General features: G+C 39.6%; 1 protein-coding gene and 1 pseudogene across 2 annotated transcripts; both read left to right on the forward strand.

The window, feature by feature from the left end:
- The first annotated feature begins 1,414 nt into the window (after positions 1-1,414).
- Positions 1,415-8,660, forward strand: LOC119988779 (helicase-like transcription factor CHR28). 2 transcript variants are annotated; one of them, XM_038833938.1, is made up of 9 exons: positions 1,415-1,502; positions 2,866-2,937; positions 3,897-3,974; positions 4,084-4,936; positions 5,500-5,630; positions 5,823-6,044; positions 6,864-7,283; positions 7,408-7,617; positions 8,024-8,660. In XM_038833938.1, the coding sequence occupies exons 3-9, from the start codon at positions 3,915-3,917 to the stop codon at positions 8,123-8,125; spliced, it is 1,998 nt and encodes a 665-aa protein (XP_038689866.1). In that variant the 5' UTR covers positions 1,415-1,502; positions 2,866-2,937; positions 3,897-3,914; the 3' UTR covers positions 8,126-8,660. The 2 variants fall into 2 exon arrangements, with proteins under 2 accessions (XP_038689866.1, XP_038689868.1); XM_038833940.1 differs by having other exon boundaries at positions 1,443-1,502; positions 8,027-8,660.
- Positions 8,661-10,624: 1,964 nt separating this feature from the next.
- On the forward strand, positions 10,625-12,021 carry LOC119987945 (annotated as a pseudogene).
- The last annotated feature ends 2,198 nt before the right edge of the window (positions 12,022-14,219 follow it).

Raw genomic sequence — 14,219 nt, forward strand, 5'->3', positions numbered from 1 at the left:
GAACCGAACCGGTCAAAACCGGACCGATTCTTACCAGTTCAACCGAAAAACTAGCCGGTTCATCGAAAACATCCCGGTTCGTAAATTACCGGTTCTGACACCTTAACCAGACTTGACAAGTGGCCGGTCATTGGTTGGACCGGTCCGACCGGCCGGTCCGGTCCGGTTTTTAAAACCTTTGTCACATCAACAAAACACATATCTCCATACATTATCCATGCCCTAGCAAAAACCAACATTGTGTTTGCTCTAAGGCATTGTACTCGGTGGTCCCGTTGTGCGGGCTGCTGGAGTTCAACGCCTTACCAAATCGCAAGCAGAATCAGCGGAATCGCTGGCTGCAAAGAATCGGAGCTTCTTTATAGCGTCTATACAGTTTTTATTTTTTTCGTAAATTTACGTGGGGCCCACAAATGATGAAAGTTCAGAGCATGGGTCCCACTTTTGTCTCCTCTTATTCTTGCATGAAATGCTTTCATTTGATACTTTTAATTTTCATGTGATGTTTACTACTTTTAATTTTACATGTAATGTTTACTTTTAATAGGTAATGACAAAGTAGAAATATACAAAATGTAATAAAACATGATGACGTCAAAACTGGTTTGGTCTTGTTGACATATCATATGGTTAGGCTGGCGTCTGGAAGTGATTTCTCAGGTTGTGCTTCAGTGATATGCACGTGATAAAACATGAGCTAAGTCCCCGAGGGACTCTTCGACGCTTAAGTCAGTTGAAGTGTTAGTAGTACAATAAAGTTTGCACGGACCTCTCACTTTTAGCAATCAAGAGTTGAGACTTGAGAGTTGCGGATCATTTACCTGACAGTGGAGGTTCCCTTTTATATGAATATGAGTGACATCCTTTGAGGGGATTTTCCGGAGGATTAATCTTCTCCTGATTCTCGGTTTCCTTTGGTGTTCGGTCACCCATGATTTTTTGAGGTGACTTTGCTCGGTTTTGTACCGAGATGTTTGCTCTTCTTGGGTGCAGTGTTTTCTGACTCCACGGGTATCGTTTGCTTGGCTATACACTTGGGTTAGCAACTCGGTGTGAGCATTTTTGGTACCTCTGTAGACTGTAATGTGTCACTCTCAACTCAATATTTTCATGCCACGTGTCTCATCTCAGTGGAGGCTATTTTCGGTCATCATCATCCCCACACCTTTGTCAATGAGCCATGTTGTTAGAAATGTTGTAATGGTATTTGGCAGCCAGCCACGACTTATCTTAATAAGTGGCTCGTGTGCCCTCTATATTGGTTTGCTCAAGGGGCCATGTTTTGGGCTATGTTTATTCTTGGTCATGATTGGTAATTACATTATTTTGTTCAAAGCTACTTTTTTTTCCCCCTTAATTACAGGTTTTGGTTTTGTTGCTTGTGTAATTATTTTTTGTGTTGAATTTGTAGGAGAATTATTCATAGAACTCATCATCAAAACCACGGGCATGTTGAGAATGATGAATCATGGTACCCGGTAGCTTTTCGAGTTGCATTGCAGGTTGGTGTTGATAGCCGGTGATTCCTGTTGTTAATTGCTTTCTGTTGTGAAATATATTGTAAGCGTACAAGTAATAAATTGACGAGATGAGTATTGTTGCCATATGGATATGTTGACAACTAATTAAGTACCGATTAGGATTAAATCCTACACTATTTGGAGAATCGATTTGATGATTTGACTAATATCTAACATAAAATAAGTGAAATAACAGATGTAAATCAAGTATTAAAAGCACTAAGGTACTTAATTTCATCATCTCTTATTTGACTCAACGCCCTTGGCTTCTTAACCTCTAATTACTATCTCTTGTTGACAGTCGGTCTCCCTAACCTCTTTGCATAAGTCATGTCTCTATATTCCTATGGTTTATACAACCTATTGTGTTTATGGTGAGAAACAAATCATAGGTATCTCCTTCTGGTCTCAACCTAGGCAGCAAATCAATTGATAATGGTCAAATACCTAAAAGCATCAAGTAAGCATACTCATAGACAATCAACAAAGAATAGGAATCAAGAAATAAAAAAACCAAGTTCATTGAATCATCAGTCTTAGGTTACATTAGGATCTTAGCAAGAGTATTTAACCATTCATGAAGTTCAAATATAAATCAATACAATGAATGAAAGCCATAATTGTAAGAATAAAAGAGGAATAGAACTATAGAAGAAACCCCTTTGAGATTCATCTTTTTCTCCAAGCTCCAATGGCTCCTCCTAAACAAATATCCAAACCTTAGCTCCCAAAGTTCAAATAAAGACCTACCTTACATCCTTTTATACCCTCTAAAACCGTTGTGTCATTTATCTTGAAAGTTTGTCGTTTTGGTTCGAGCCCACTTGGATTTGGGAAGATTTCGCGAAAGTGTGCTGTTGAGCTTGAAAATCACAATTTCGATTGATCAAAAATAGTGTCCGATCGATCGGGGTTTGTTTATGTCCCCAAAAAAATATCTTGATCTTCCGTCCGTTCAATTGGGAATGACTTCCAATCGATCGGGATTTGCCTCTGGGTGGGAAATCAACTCTTTTTGCTCTCTTTCCTTCACTTTATGTCATTTTACCTGAGATTGTAATTATAAACTAATTAAGCAGTATCAATCCTCAATCAAACTCAAAATGAGACAAAAACTAATGTAATTCGTTGCTCAAAGATACGTATATTCTCAGTGCATCACTTTTAATTATTGGAAAATTATTGTCATTGTGCACAATCTCTCTATCTTTTTTTCTCTCCCCTCCCCCTGTCTGTGCATATGTGCTAGAATTTATACTTCACTTGCTCCTTTTTTCACAAGGTCATATATGCTGTTGGTGATGACTGATATTATAGAGTTTAAATTTTTTATCATGAATTGCAGGATCTTTCTCAGCCAAAATGCGAAGCTAGTCCACCAGATGGTATTTTGGCAGCAACTCTTTTTAGGCATCAGGTTTTGTGACTTTTGTCCTTCCTTTCTCTAATTTTATCAAATTGTAGTGAGGTCAATGATAGTTGAAAATAGATCAGCGGATTTAAGAGTATGGACGTAATGGAGGTTTTAGAAGACGAGGGTACCGATTAGTTACCTAGTATAGCAAGCTTGGGTGAAATGGAAACTCTTGTTTGTGTTTTGGTGCTTGGAATGGAAAATTTCAATTGCAAAAGCAAAGAAAAAGGCAAGTGGACGGAATTCTTGTTGATATTGTAACATCAGAGTAATGATACATTTTTTATTACAACCCACCATGTTTATCCATGTTATGGGTCTATGTATGGTACCCCTCTCTCTTCACTTTTTTTTTTTCCCCTTCCAATGATAAGAATGATATAGTGATACTCGTTTAGTTCTCCACTTTGGCACTTTATTCTGACATTTGAAAATATACCTTTTAAAAAATAAGGCATTGCTATAGAAGTCTCAATGGCACCATCCTCTAAAACTGATATTATGCATAAAACCAAGGCACGGAATGAGCGGATTATCCGGAAAAGTTGTTCTTGAAAATGTACTGACAGCTTTAAGTTAGCCTTCCTTTCTCTTTACGAGTGTGAGGTTAGCTGAATTTTGAGTAAGTTGCTATATTATGTTTGCCAGAAACTCAGGCAATTAGCCTAACGGATTACTTGTGATATCTTTTGTGGATGCTATAAATTCCTCCCCTTTGCAAGCATGTGATTTTCTGTGCTGGTTCTAGGTTAGTTTGGGTGTATACATGTCAACTCCATGTTATAAATTCCTCTCCTTTGCGAGCATTTAATTCATGTGCTGGTTCTCAGTTAGTTTGGGTGTATACATGCCTGCTTTGCGTGCTTTGCTCTATAAATTTGGTAAAACTAGAAATGTAGCATTTTCTAGTATTTTGCTGATTCTCTTTGTGTGTTCAACTCATTTTATGATGTAATGGACAGCGAATCGCCTTGTCATGGATGATTCAAAAGGAGACATCGAGCCTGCATTGTTCTGGAGGAATTCTTGCGGATGATCAGGTCTGGCTTCTATATCATTTAGTATTTACTACTTCCACAACTCTTGCTAGTACGCTCTTAAGAAACTTCACTTTGCTTCATTTGAATTTATAGAATCATTCTCTTGCAGGGATTGGGAAAGACCATATCAATGATTGCTCTCATACTCATGGAGAGACCTCCATCTTCTAAGCCACAGTCAGATGATGTTAAAAAAGAAGAGTCGGAAACCCTGAATTTGGAGGATGATGATGAGGTTTTTAAGCTTGATGGAATGAAGCCAAATGCTTATCATTCTACAGATATGTCAAACTACAATGAATTGAATAAAATGAATTGTCTGGGGAAAGCAAAAGGAAGGCCAGCTGGTAAAACCCTTGTTGTCTGTCCCACAAGTGTCCTAAAGCAGTGGAATGAGACGCTGCATAATATAGTGATTGGTGAAGATAATTTTTCTGTTTTGGTATACCATGGAAGCAATCGGACAAAAGATCCTTATGAGCTGGCAAAGGCCAATGTTGTCCTCACAACATATTCAATTGTCAGTGCAGAAGTACCTAAGCAACCTCTTGTTGATGGAGAAGATGATGAAAAGAGAGAGGCTGAAGGGAATGGTGTTGCGCTTATGGGGTTGTCATCCAGTAAGAAAAGGAAGTACCCCCCAGGTGTTGCTGGCCCTCTCGCAAATGTGGAATGGTTTAGGGTTGTTTTGGATGAGGCACAAATTATTAAAAATCATAGAACTCGAGTAGCACGGGCCTGTTGGGGTCTTCATGCTAAACGAAGGTGGTGCTTGTCAGGGACTCCAATCCAAAATGACATTGATGATCTTTACAGCTATTTTAGATTCTTAAGATATGACCCTTATGCTGTCCACGAGTCATTCTTGTCTACATTAAAGTTGCCAATTTGTAGGAATCCAGCAAAAGGGTACAGAAAGTTGCAAGCTGTTTTGAAGACAATAATGCTACGTCGTACAAAAGGTGAGGCTCTATGGGTTATTAGCATATCAATTCCATGTATAATTCATCATCCTTATGTATCATTGTAGTGCAGTGGAGAATTTGTGAACTTGCAACTCAAGCATCCACATGCTCAAACCGTAGTAAGTAGTAACAGCCTCCATGTAGTTGTCGGGTAAACCTTATAAAACTGTCCTTACGAGGCCTTGCTTCTTTTGAGGGAGTCTTGCCCGTTAGTTGTTTCCTTTAGGTGAGCAACACCCTTGCACGAGGCTTTCAGAGTGGGCAGGGTCGGGGACATGCAAGATGCACGTAGACCTTAACCCCGCATAATAAGCGAAAAAACCGTTCCTAGGAGTTGAACATGTGACCTCTAGGTTACACCTATGCAACTCTACCACTGGGCCACATGTTTGTCTGTAATTGTTTACTTTACATATGTAATAACTGTGAACTTTGTTTGAATTCGACTGCCAAATTCTGTACATTTCATTTTTATATGTTTGATTAATGCTGGTAGCTAACAGAATTTGCACATTATACTGCAATCATGTATTATCATTTATCATTGTTGTTTATTGTAGGCACGCTTCTTGATGGGAAACCAATTATCGACTTACCTCCCAGATTGGTAGAACATATGAAAGTGGATTTTACATCGGAGCAACGTGATTTTTACTCCAGATTAGAGTTTGACTCACGTGCACAGTTTAAAGTATGTATTACTGGGTTAATTAAAAGATCCATTTTGTCTCTTATTGTATTTTTGCCGTTACTCTCTGTTTTCTTTTTCCATGAGCAGAAAGTCTCAAATGGTAAATTCTGTTTAAGTTAGCTGTTTCTTTTGCACTTGACATTTGGTATCCTTGGAGTAGTCCTTTGCAACTCTAAATACGTAATCATGCAGAGGTACGCCGATGCTGGAACTGTCAAACAAAATTATGTAAACATTTTGTCGATGCTGTTGCGCCTTCGTCAAGCTTGTGATCATCCTCTTCTTGTTAGCGGGTTGGATTCAGGTTCTATGTGGAGATCCTCCATTGAGATGGCAAAAAAGCTTCCTCGAGATAAAAAAATTTCTCTTCTGAGTTGTTTAGAAGCTTCCGTAGCCATTTGTCACATCTGTAATGTATGTGGTCTTCTCCCTTTTCCGTAGGCTTGTTTTAGTGTTATCATCTATCTTCTCTTTTAAATGGTTTTATGATTTATTTTGTTTACTTTTATAGCAACTTCTTTAGTTGGGGTCCAAACGTTTGCATATTACTGGTACTTTTCTGTTGCTGATTTTTTGCAGTTAAATTGCTGTCAATGTGGCAATGTGTATGACACATTTAGTTGATAACGTAGTGTTTAATGGGTTGAAAGTGTGTCGTATGGACCACATGCATAACTAGACGACTCCTTTTCCATCCAATAGAATGGCCTATCTTTGCTTTTTTTGTTGATCATCATGAGATGTTGCCATAAGTAAGTGGATGTTAAATATGTAGCGAAAGATGTGGCAGAAAAGTGCTACTGATGTGTATGACACATTTAGGTGATAACTTGGTGTTTAATGAGTTGGAGTGTCGTATGGACAACATGCATAACTAGTCGACTCGTTTTCCATCCAAGAGAAGAACCTATACTTTGCTCTTTTTGCTGATCTTCATGAGATGTTGCCATAAGTAAGTGGACGTTAAATATGTAGCAAAAGATGTGGCAGAAAAGGGACTAAGCATACTTTATACAGTAGTGGTAACTCTCAGCTTTCTTCAGTACATGAGTGCAATCTGATTGAGAATTGCAAATATTTTGTGCATGTTTTGACTTTTGACTCTGAAATATGGTGTATATGGACAACTCATCGATGCTTGCTTTTGATTATTCACGACATTTTCAAAATTTCAGTAAGATTACATTTTGGAGAAATATCAACTCCTGATTGTTCTGCTACTTTCTCACATAGGATCCGCCTGAAGATGCTGTTGTTTCAGTCTGTGGTCATGTTTTTTGTAAGCAATGCATATGTGAACATCTTACTGGTGATGACAACCATTGCCCAGCCATGGACTGCAAAGTTCAGCTCCATGTGGCTTCGGTGTTCTCCAAAACTATATTAAACAGTTGTATCTCCTACAAGCCTGTGAATGCTCTTGAGTGTTCTGAATGGTCCCCATGTGATTCTTCAAAAATCAAGGCTACTCTTGAGATCCTGCAATCAGTGGCTGTGGGAGAGAAAGCCTTAGTATTTTCTCAGTGGACAAAGATGCTAGATTTGCTTGAAACTTATCTTCATAATTCTTCCATTCAATATAGAAGACTAGATGGAACAATGTCTATTGTTGCTAGAGATAAGGCTGTGAAGGATTTTAACACTCTCCCTGAGGTTTGTACTTTTTATGGGCTAAATTTTGTATTATAGAGGGAGGGCAGTGTTTTAAGGTTTTGTCCTCACATGTCAATTCCTGTGCCCTGTGGAATTACTCCCGAAATTAAATCTATGCTTGTAGGTTACTGTTATGATTATGTCGTTGAAAGCTGCTAGTCTTGGATTGGACCTGTTTGCTGCTTGTAATGTTGTTCTACTGGAACCGTGGTGGAACCCTACAACTGAAGATCAGGCAATTGATCGAGCACATCGTATTGGACAGACTCGTCCTGTTAAAGTTTGGCAGTTAACCGTAAAAGATACAGTTGAAGATCGTATTTTAGCCCTTCAGGTATTTGTTGGTTGTCTCGGACTGTCTCCTTTGCTCATAATGTAAAATTACACATTATCTATTGGGCTTGTAGTTCTATCATTTAAATTGATAATCGGTTCAGTTTAGGAGTTACTGGTTAGCCTTGAAAGATATTTTGTTTTCTAAGCTTGCTGTGCTGTGTTCATCTGTTGAAACTTCATCTTGAGAACAGTTATTGGGTAGTTACCCTTCAAAACGGGGGATTCTTTGAAAATAATAATAGCCTGTGTTACTGTATAAGTTGGTTTGGTTTCTGGTATTTACTTTTAGATGGGTATTGGCATTTATAACTTTCTATTCTTAATTTCTCTAATTAAATTTTTTGTCTCTTGCGTGTTCTTTGGGTTTTATAATTGATCATACAAGTTTTTTGCTATCTTTGCAGCAGAAGAAAAGGGAGATGGCTGCATCTGCATATGGAGAGGATGAAACTGGCAGTCGTGAGACTCGCCTCACTGTAGAGGACTTGCAATACCTTCTGGGCTGATGAAGGTAACATCTGGTGGATATTTTTGCTATGCTAACCCATATACAATGTACAGGTTCCTCTTTGGCAAGTTGAAACTGCCTGGGTCTACAGATATTTTTGTCGACATTGTTTTGCTACAGCGGGAGTAAGAAAGGGAAAAGGTGCTTTCCACAGGTTGATGATGTGAATAGTCATTGCCAAAGAGATAGAATACTGATAGACCTGTTAGTATTTTGTATTACAGGAAGGGCAAGAAAAAGCAGGTGTAACACGTGGTGGTAGGTTAGTGGTCCATTTGTAGCTTTCCTATTACTATTAGTGTGTTATGTTTTAGTATTTTCTGTTATTAAGAGGGTTCTGGGGCAGAGAGGAATCTATCCTGAAAATTAGGTCGAGAAAGAATGGGAGCCTTGAAAGCTAGGTTATCCTTGTCTTGTTAATCTTCTCTATTACCAGCGCTACTACATCAATATATCTGTTAGTTCGCATATTCTGCACCAGTGGTTCGATCATATGTGTTGGTTGATTTTAATATTTTATACATCTGTGTGGGTTGATCTTATCAAATATGATTGATGTTATTCATTTTTTTTTCTGTCTTTTAAATTTTTTTGGTGTCTGCTTCCGCCGTTTCATTTTCATCTACCAATTACATTGTATAGGATGCATAGGTTAGGGGTTCAGAGCAGGAAAAGATGCAAAGAGTTGAATAGATATATTTTTTAAGTGTAAATGATAGTAAGTAAGGTATCTTGTTTTCTTTCTAGTGTTATTTTTCAGATGCAACATTTTTATTGTGGTAACTGGTTCCAAGATTTGCCATGTAGCATTTGTTGTCAAAGTTCATTAATATGCAGGTTCTGTCCCTGTGAGTGTGTATGAAAAGATGGAAGAAGGATGAGGGTCAGGTTGAGCAGGGGTAATAATTGCTGGTTAGAAAATTTCTATGGAATTTAGATATCAAAAGATGATTGCACAAACCATTAGAAAGTTTATTCTCGATCCAATCCAACTCAAGAAAGGAAATTTGACAATAAAATTGTTAGTAGTAAATTTGACTTCAACTTATAACCATAAACAGTTCTGGAAGTGTGTTATCAAACGGGTTGAATTGACGTCAGCATCTCTTCCAACCAAGACAAAATATCCTTGCGAACAATCTCAAAAATCTGATCAGCCTCCCCAAACGGTAAGATATGCAGATGTAGTGACATGTAACATAGGAAATCCAATCAAAAAAACAAATGAACAAGGCCTTTTAGGGGAGGGTTAAGGGCCCAACTTTATAAGATGGTATCGGAGCATGTTGTAAATCCACACCCCTATACACACCAACAATATTGTCCGGTTCCCGTGGATACATCGAGTCCGCACGGCTTTGTTTCTCCTCAGACCCGAGCAGGTGGGCTAGGCCCAACCAACCCAAGCCTAGGAAAAGGCCTTGTTCATGTGTTAGGGTGGGCTTTTAGCCTTATAAAGAAGACTTTAAGTCAACTCCCCCGCACTTGTGGGCTGGGTTATGCCAGACCCAACAAGTGGAGTAGAGGTCATGTCCAACTGGACCGAATTGCTCTGATACCATGTTGTAAATCCACACCCCTATACACACCAACAATATTGTCCGCTTTGGGTTGTCTGGTTCCCGTGGATACATCGGGCCCGTACGGCTTTATTTCTCCTTAGGCCCGAGCAGGTGGGCTAGGCCCAACCAACCCAAGCCTAGGAAAAGGCCTTGTTCAAGTGTTAGGGTGGGCTTTTAGCCTTATAAAGAAGACTTTAAGTCCCACATCTTTTGATGTGGGACAACAAAAACCATTGCTTTTCTCTCCCAAAAAACACACTTACTGCTTGTAGATCCTGAAGTCTGCAATCCACCTGTTATCGTCGATCGAGACCTATGACAACCTTGCAAGATCAAAGAAATGTTGACCATCAAACTTGGACACCAATGTGGTGTCGGTCGAACAAGCTCCGACAGTCAAGTTCGTCAACGGTGGGAGATATTTAAGTGAGAGAAGTGAAAGGCTTTTAGAGAGAGATACCAGGTAGTTGATAGAGTAAATGAGGAGGGGTCCTCTTCTATTTATAGTGTTCCAAATCACATGACCATCACGTGTGGACCGTACGGACTGACTTCCTCGTTGGGTCGTAATTGGGCCTGCGGCCCAATCTGAGATTCATTTGATATATAGAGCCTTGGGCCTTAGATGCCTAGTCTTGTACCTGATCTAATAGTGGGCCTTGGCCTTCAACTTGGATTTGGGCCAATCGTACCTTCAAATGGACATTTGGGTCGATCCAACCATGGGCCTCATCGGGCCTTTCGATTTATGCTAAAGTATTTCGGGTCAACGATTTTTGGCCCATACACAGCCCAATTCCTAGCCGATGTCCATAACACTTCCATTGTTTTCTCCGCTATCTTCATCTATATCTTCCACAAGCTTGTTACAGTACAACTCCCATTTGGACATTAATACAAACAGTTGATAGACACCTTCCCCAACCACAACTTCAATGGGTTCTCTCCTTTCTCTGCCTAGACCCACAGCGCCACCACCGTCACCAGAATCCGCTCCACTTCAATATCGGGTCTACGCCTCCTTTTGCCTAAGAGAACCATCGCCGAACATGAACATCTCCAATTGGATCGAATTTTATAATCCAACCAACAACAGATGGACTCCCATCACTTGGATTCCAGGCCTGATTGATAACCATCTCTTGAAGGACTTCGTCATGCTTTCCTTAGGAAGCTCCATCTACATAATCGGTGGTCGGCTATGCCGGAAACAAAAATTACACGACTCCGATGATTCCGATTACTTCATCGATGAGGAACTTGAGGTGTTATCGTCGGTCTGGCGCTACAATGTCCTTTCAAACCAATGGTCCTTGTGTGCGCCAATGTGAGTGCCATGTTACAACTTTGTTTGCGCCGTTTGTGAGAACAAAATCTACGTGGCACGAGGGAAATCCGAGCTGGCGAGTACGAGGGGCATAGCTCATGCTTAGGTGTACGATTCGAGTCTCGTGGTTGGAGGGTTTGTGGAGAGAGGAGATTCGGGTTGGATGCCGTTTGTGATGGAGAGGAGCTCCGCCGAGGTGTACGACACGAAAACGGGAAGGTGGGGCCTAGTGGCGGGGATGTGGCAATTAGATGTGCCACCTAATCAAATCGTGGCTGTTGGTGAGAGGCTGTTTAGTTCCGATGATTGTCTCAATGCGTGGAAAGGCCATATTGAAGCCTATGATGACAAAGTCAACATATGGAATGGTGTGGATGGTTCGCACCTTCAAACGTAACTCGCCTATCTCAACCAATGATCATAATTGGCCTACGATCGAACGGCTATATTTAACTATGGCGCCAGTTGGGACCCACCTATTTTTCTTGGTTGGTTATCGGATGGCTGGCGAGTCGTTGAGGACAATTTCGAGGGTACACATTTTTGACACGTCAACATCAAGTGATGCGTGGAGACACTTATAGTGTGTTTGGATTGAGGGATTTGAGCCAATGGAGGAAGATGGGGAGAAGGAGTTTTGTAGCCACTGTTGTGCTCAAGTATCGTACTATACACCTATCACCCAAAAAAAAGACATGCGTCTCTGTATTTTATTTTTGATAGGCCCGGTTTAAGTAATATAATATGTATTAATCATAAACATATATAAAGTTAATTTTACTTTTTTATTAATACCACGTAGAAATATGTTGACAGTTGGAATCAAACCTTGGGCACACATATGCCTAACCCAGTCGATTGTCAATCAAACGACCCTTCGTTGGTAACTTTACTATTAATTAAGTGCATTATTGTCGTAGGTCTCTTGTTTTCTTTAAACCGAAAACGACACCATACAAACTTACCCTTTGGACATCCGATATGAACCTAAACTCGGTCTGTTAGACCCACACGCATAGAAATTTCTCATTTGACGATATAATAAGTTGGGTCAAAACCCAATACTTGAGCACAGAGATATTGCTTTCAGTAAAAATATAAATCAAGACCTACTGAGTCCATACGGTTTGGCCCCAAAAAAATCATCAGTTAAACTATCATCAAGTGGGTACATGATTCTATGTGGCTGCAGCACAAACTCTTTCATGTGTATCAGTGTTGTCATAATAGTAAAGAAGTTGTAGAAAATAAAGACTGAAAGCAAGAAACAATCTAATTTTATTAATCGAAATAAAACAATTACAAATTAAGTAAAGAAAAGAAAACAGATATGGGTATCTGTTTTACAAAGGTGAGGTACGGGTATACCCGAATTCCTTAAGGTGATAACTCCTGTCTATCGGGTGCTTAGCAGATTGATGAGTATCTGTTTTACAAAGGTGAGGTACGGGTATACCCGAATTCCTTAAGGTGATAACTCCTGTCTATCGGGTGCTTAGCAGATTGATGAGTTTCTCCTCCCAAGATACCACATCTTAACCTGAACTCGGTAGTACTACGAGGAACATACCTCTGTCGAATTGTCTTGAAGCGGCAACACTCAAGAACAAAAGCATATGAAAAACGAAATTTAGAGAGAGAGAGTATTTTCGGTGTAGTTTGAAAAGTCATCCACCATGAGGTATTTATAGTAGAGGAAATCTCAAAGTCATAAAAGAATAGGGTTTCTCTCTCTCTCATAAAGAGAAAAAATTTAATCAAAGAAGAAAGTCCATCTCATTAGTGTTTGATCACCCAACCAAAAAAATGGTTTATTGACCAAAAAACATAATACGACGAGGGAGCAAGCGTGTGTGCTGGTTTGGCCCATGGTGATAAGAGTTTCTACACCATAAAACCTTGGGTGTCATTGGGCCCAAATAAAAAGTCCAAGACTCTCACTTATAAACTAACAATCCTAGTGCTAAGTTTTTAATGTGGTATTTGTGTACACACAAAACACACACACTTGTCTTTGGGAGCCATTCACACTTGGCAACTTTCAACAATTAAAGGCTTGTTTTATTTTGAACTTGTAATAATTGAAAATTTTTGGTGCCCCACTCTCCGATTTGGTAAATTTAGTGGGACTTAACACGTACAAATATGGTCATTATTGCTTGTTTAATTTGTTATTAAATGCCATTGTTTCCATCATAATATATTTGTTAATTCCATTTAATTGTTACGTGTTCAATAAATTAGTAAATCATGGTTTTTCATAATGCCAACACAACCTTGGACAAGAATCTTTATTGCGGAATGAGGATCATTTTGTTTTTCTTCGAACATACAAATGCTGTCTCAATTGTGTCCATTACTAAATTTCGCAAAAACCTAACCCACAAAACAAAATCATTACATGCTTTCGTGCAAAGTTTTCTTAATTTGGTAAAAACAAAGTATAAGAAATGATGTTGTTCCTCTATTGGGCCCTAACCAAGTTATCATCACATTATTGGACAGGTTTGAATGACAAGCCTAAATGGTCAAGTATCTTCTCCAAGAAGCAAATTGGGGCGTTACTCTAAACTGGCCCACGTGTCCCATATATGGGTCATAGACGGGCCCAATGGGCCCACAAACTATCTTTTGCACCAAAATATGGGCTTGCAAGCGTTAGAAAAAGCCCAATCCGAAACCCTTGTCAAGTGGTCAAATATATTACCCATAAAAAGAAGAGAATGTGCAGCAAAGCAAAGTAAAAGGGTCATCACGTGAACTCAGCCTCGCACGAGCAACCATGCAAAACCTGTCCCTGACCAGTGACCACGACCTTTGACCCCACAAACCTGACACAAAAACCCTCCTCCTGCGTTATCAGCAGAGCCCAGACAGCCAGACAGGTTCTCAACACTCTGAGACACGTTATCGCACGTGCGAACTACCACGCTCGCCTGGAGTTGATATTTGACCTATTTGACTTTTGACCACAGTGAACATCCCCAAAGGCCAAACAACGGCCATGATGCGATGCAAGTGATGTGATAAGAGATCTGGTACGTCGGATAGGAAGACAGTCTCGAGAACTTTGATGGCCACATGTGTTGGTTATGGCAGGAAAAGGCCGACACATGATGCTGACATGTCGGTTTTGTTTTATGAAAGAAAAGGAAAGTGAGGGGATTTGCAAATTTTTTGCTTTTCGATGCTCCCTTTCTTTT

This window comes from Tripterygium wilfordii, chromosome 21 (assembly GCF_013401445.1).
Source record: "Tripterygium wilfordii isolate XIE 37 chromosome 21, ASM1340144v1, whole genome shotgun sequence".
In the NCBI taxonomy this organism is placed as follows: Eukaryota; Viridiplantae; Streptophyta; class Magnoliopsida; order Celastrales; family Celastraceae; genus Tripterygium; species Tripterygium wilfordii.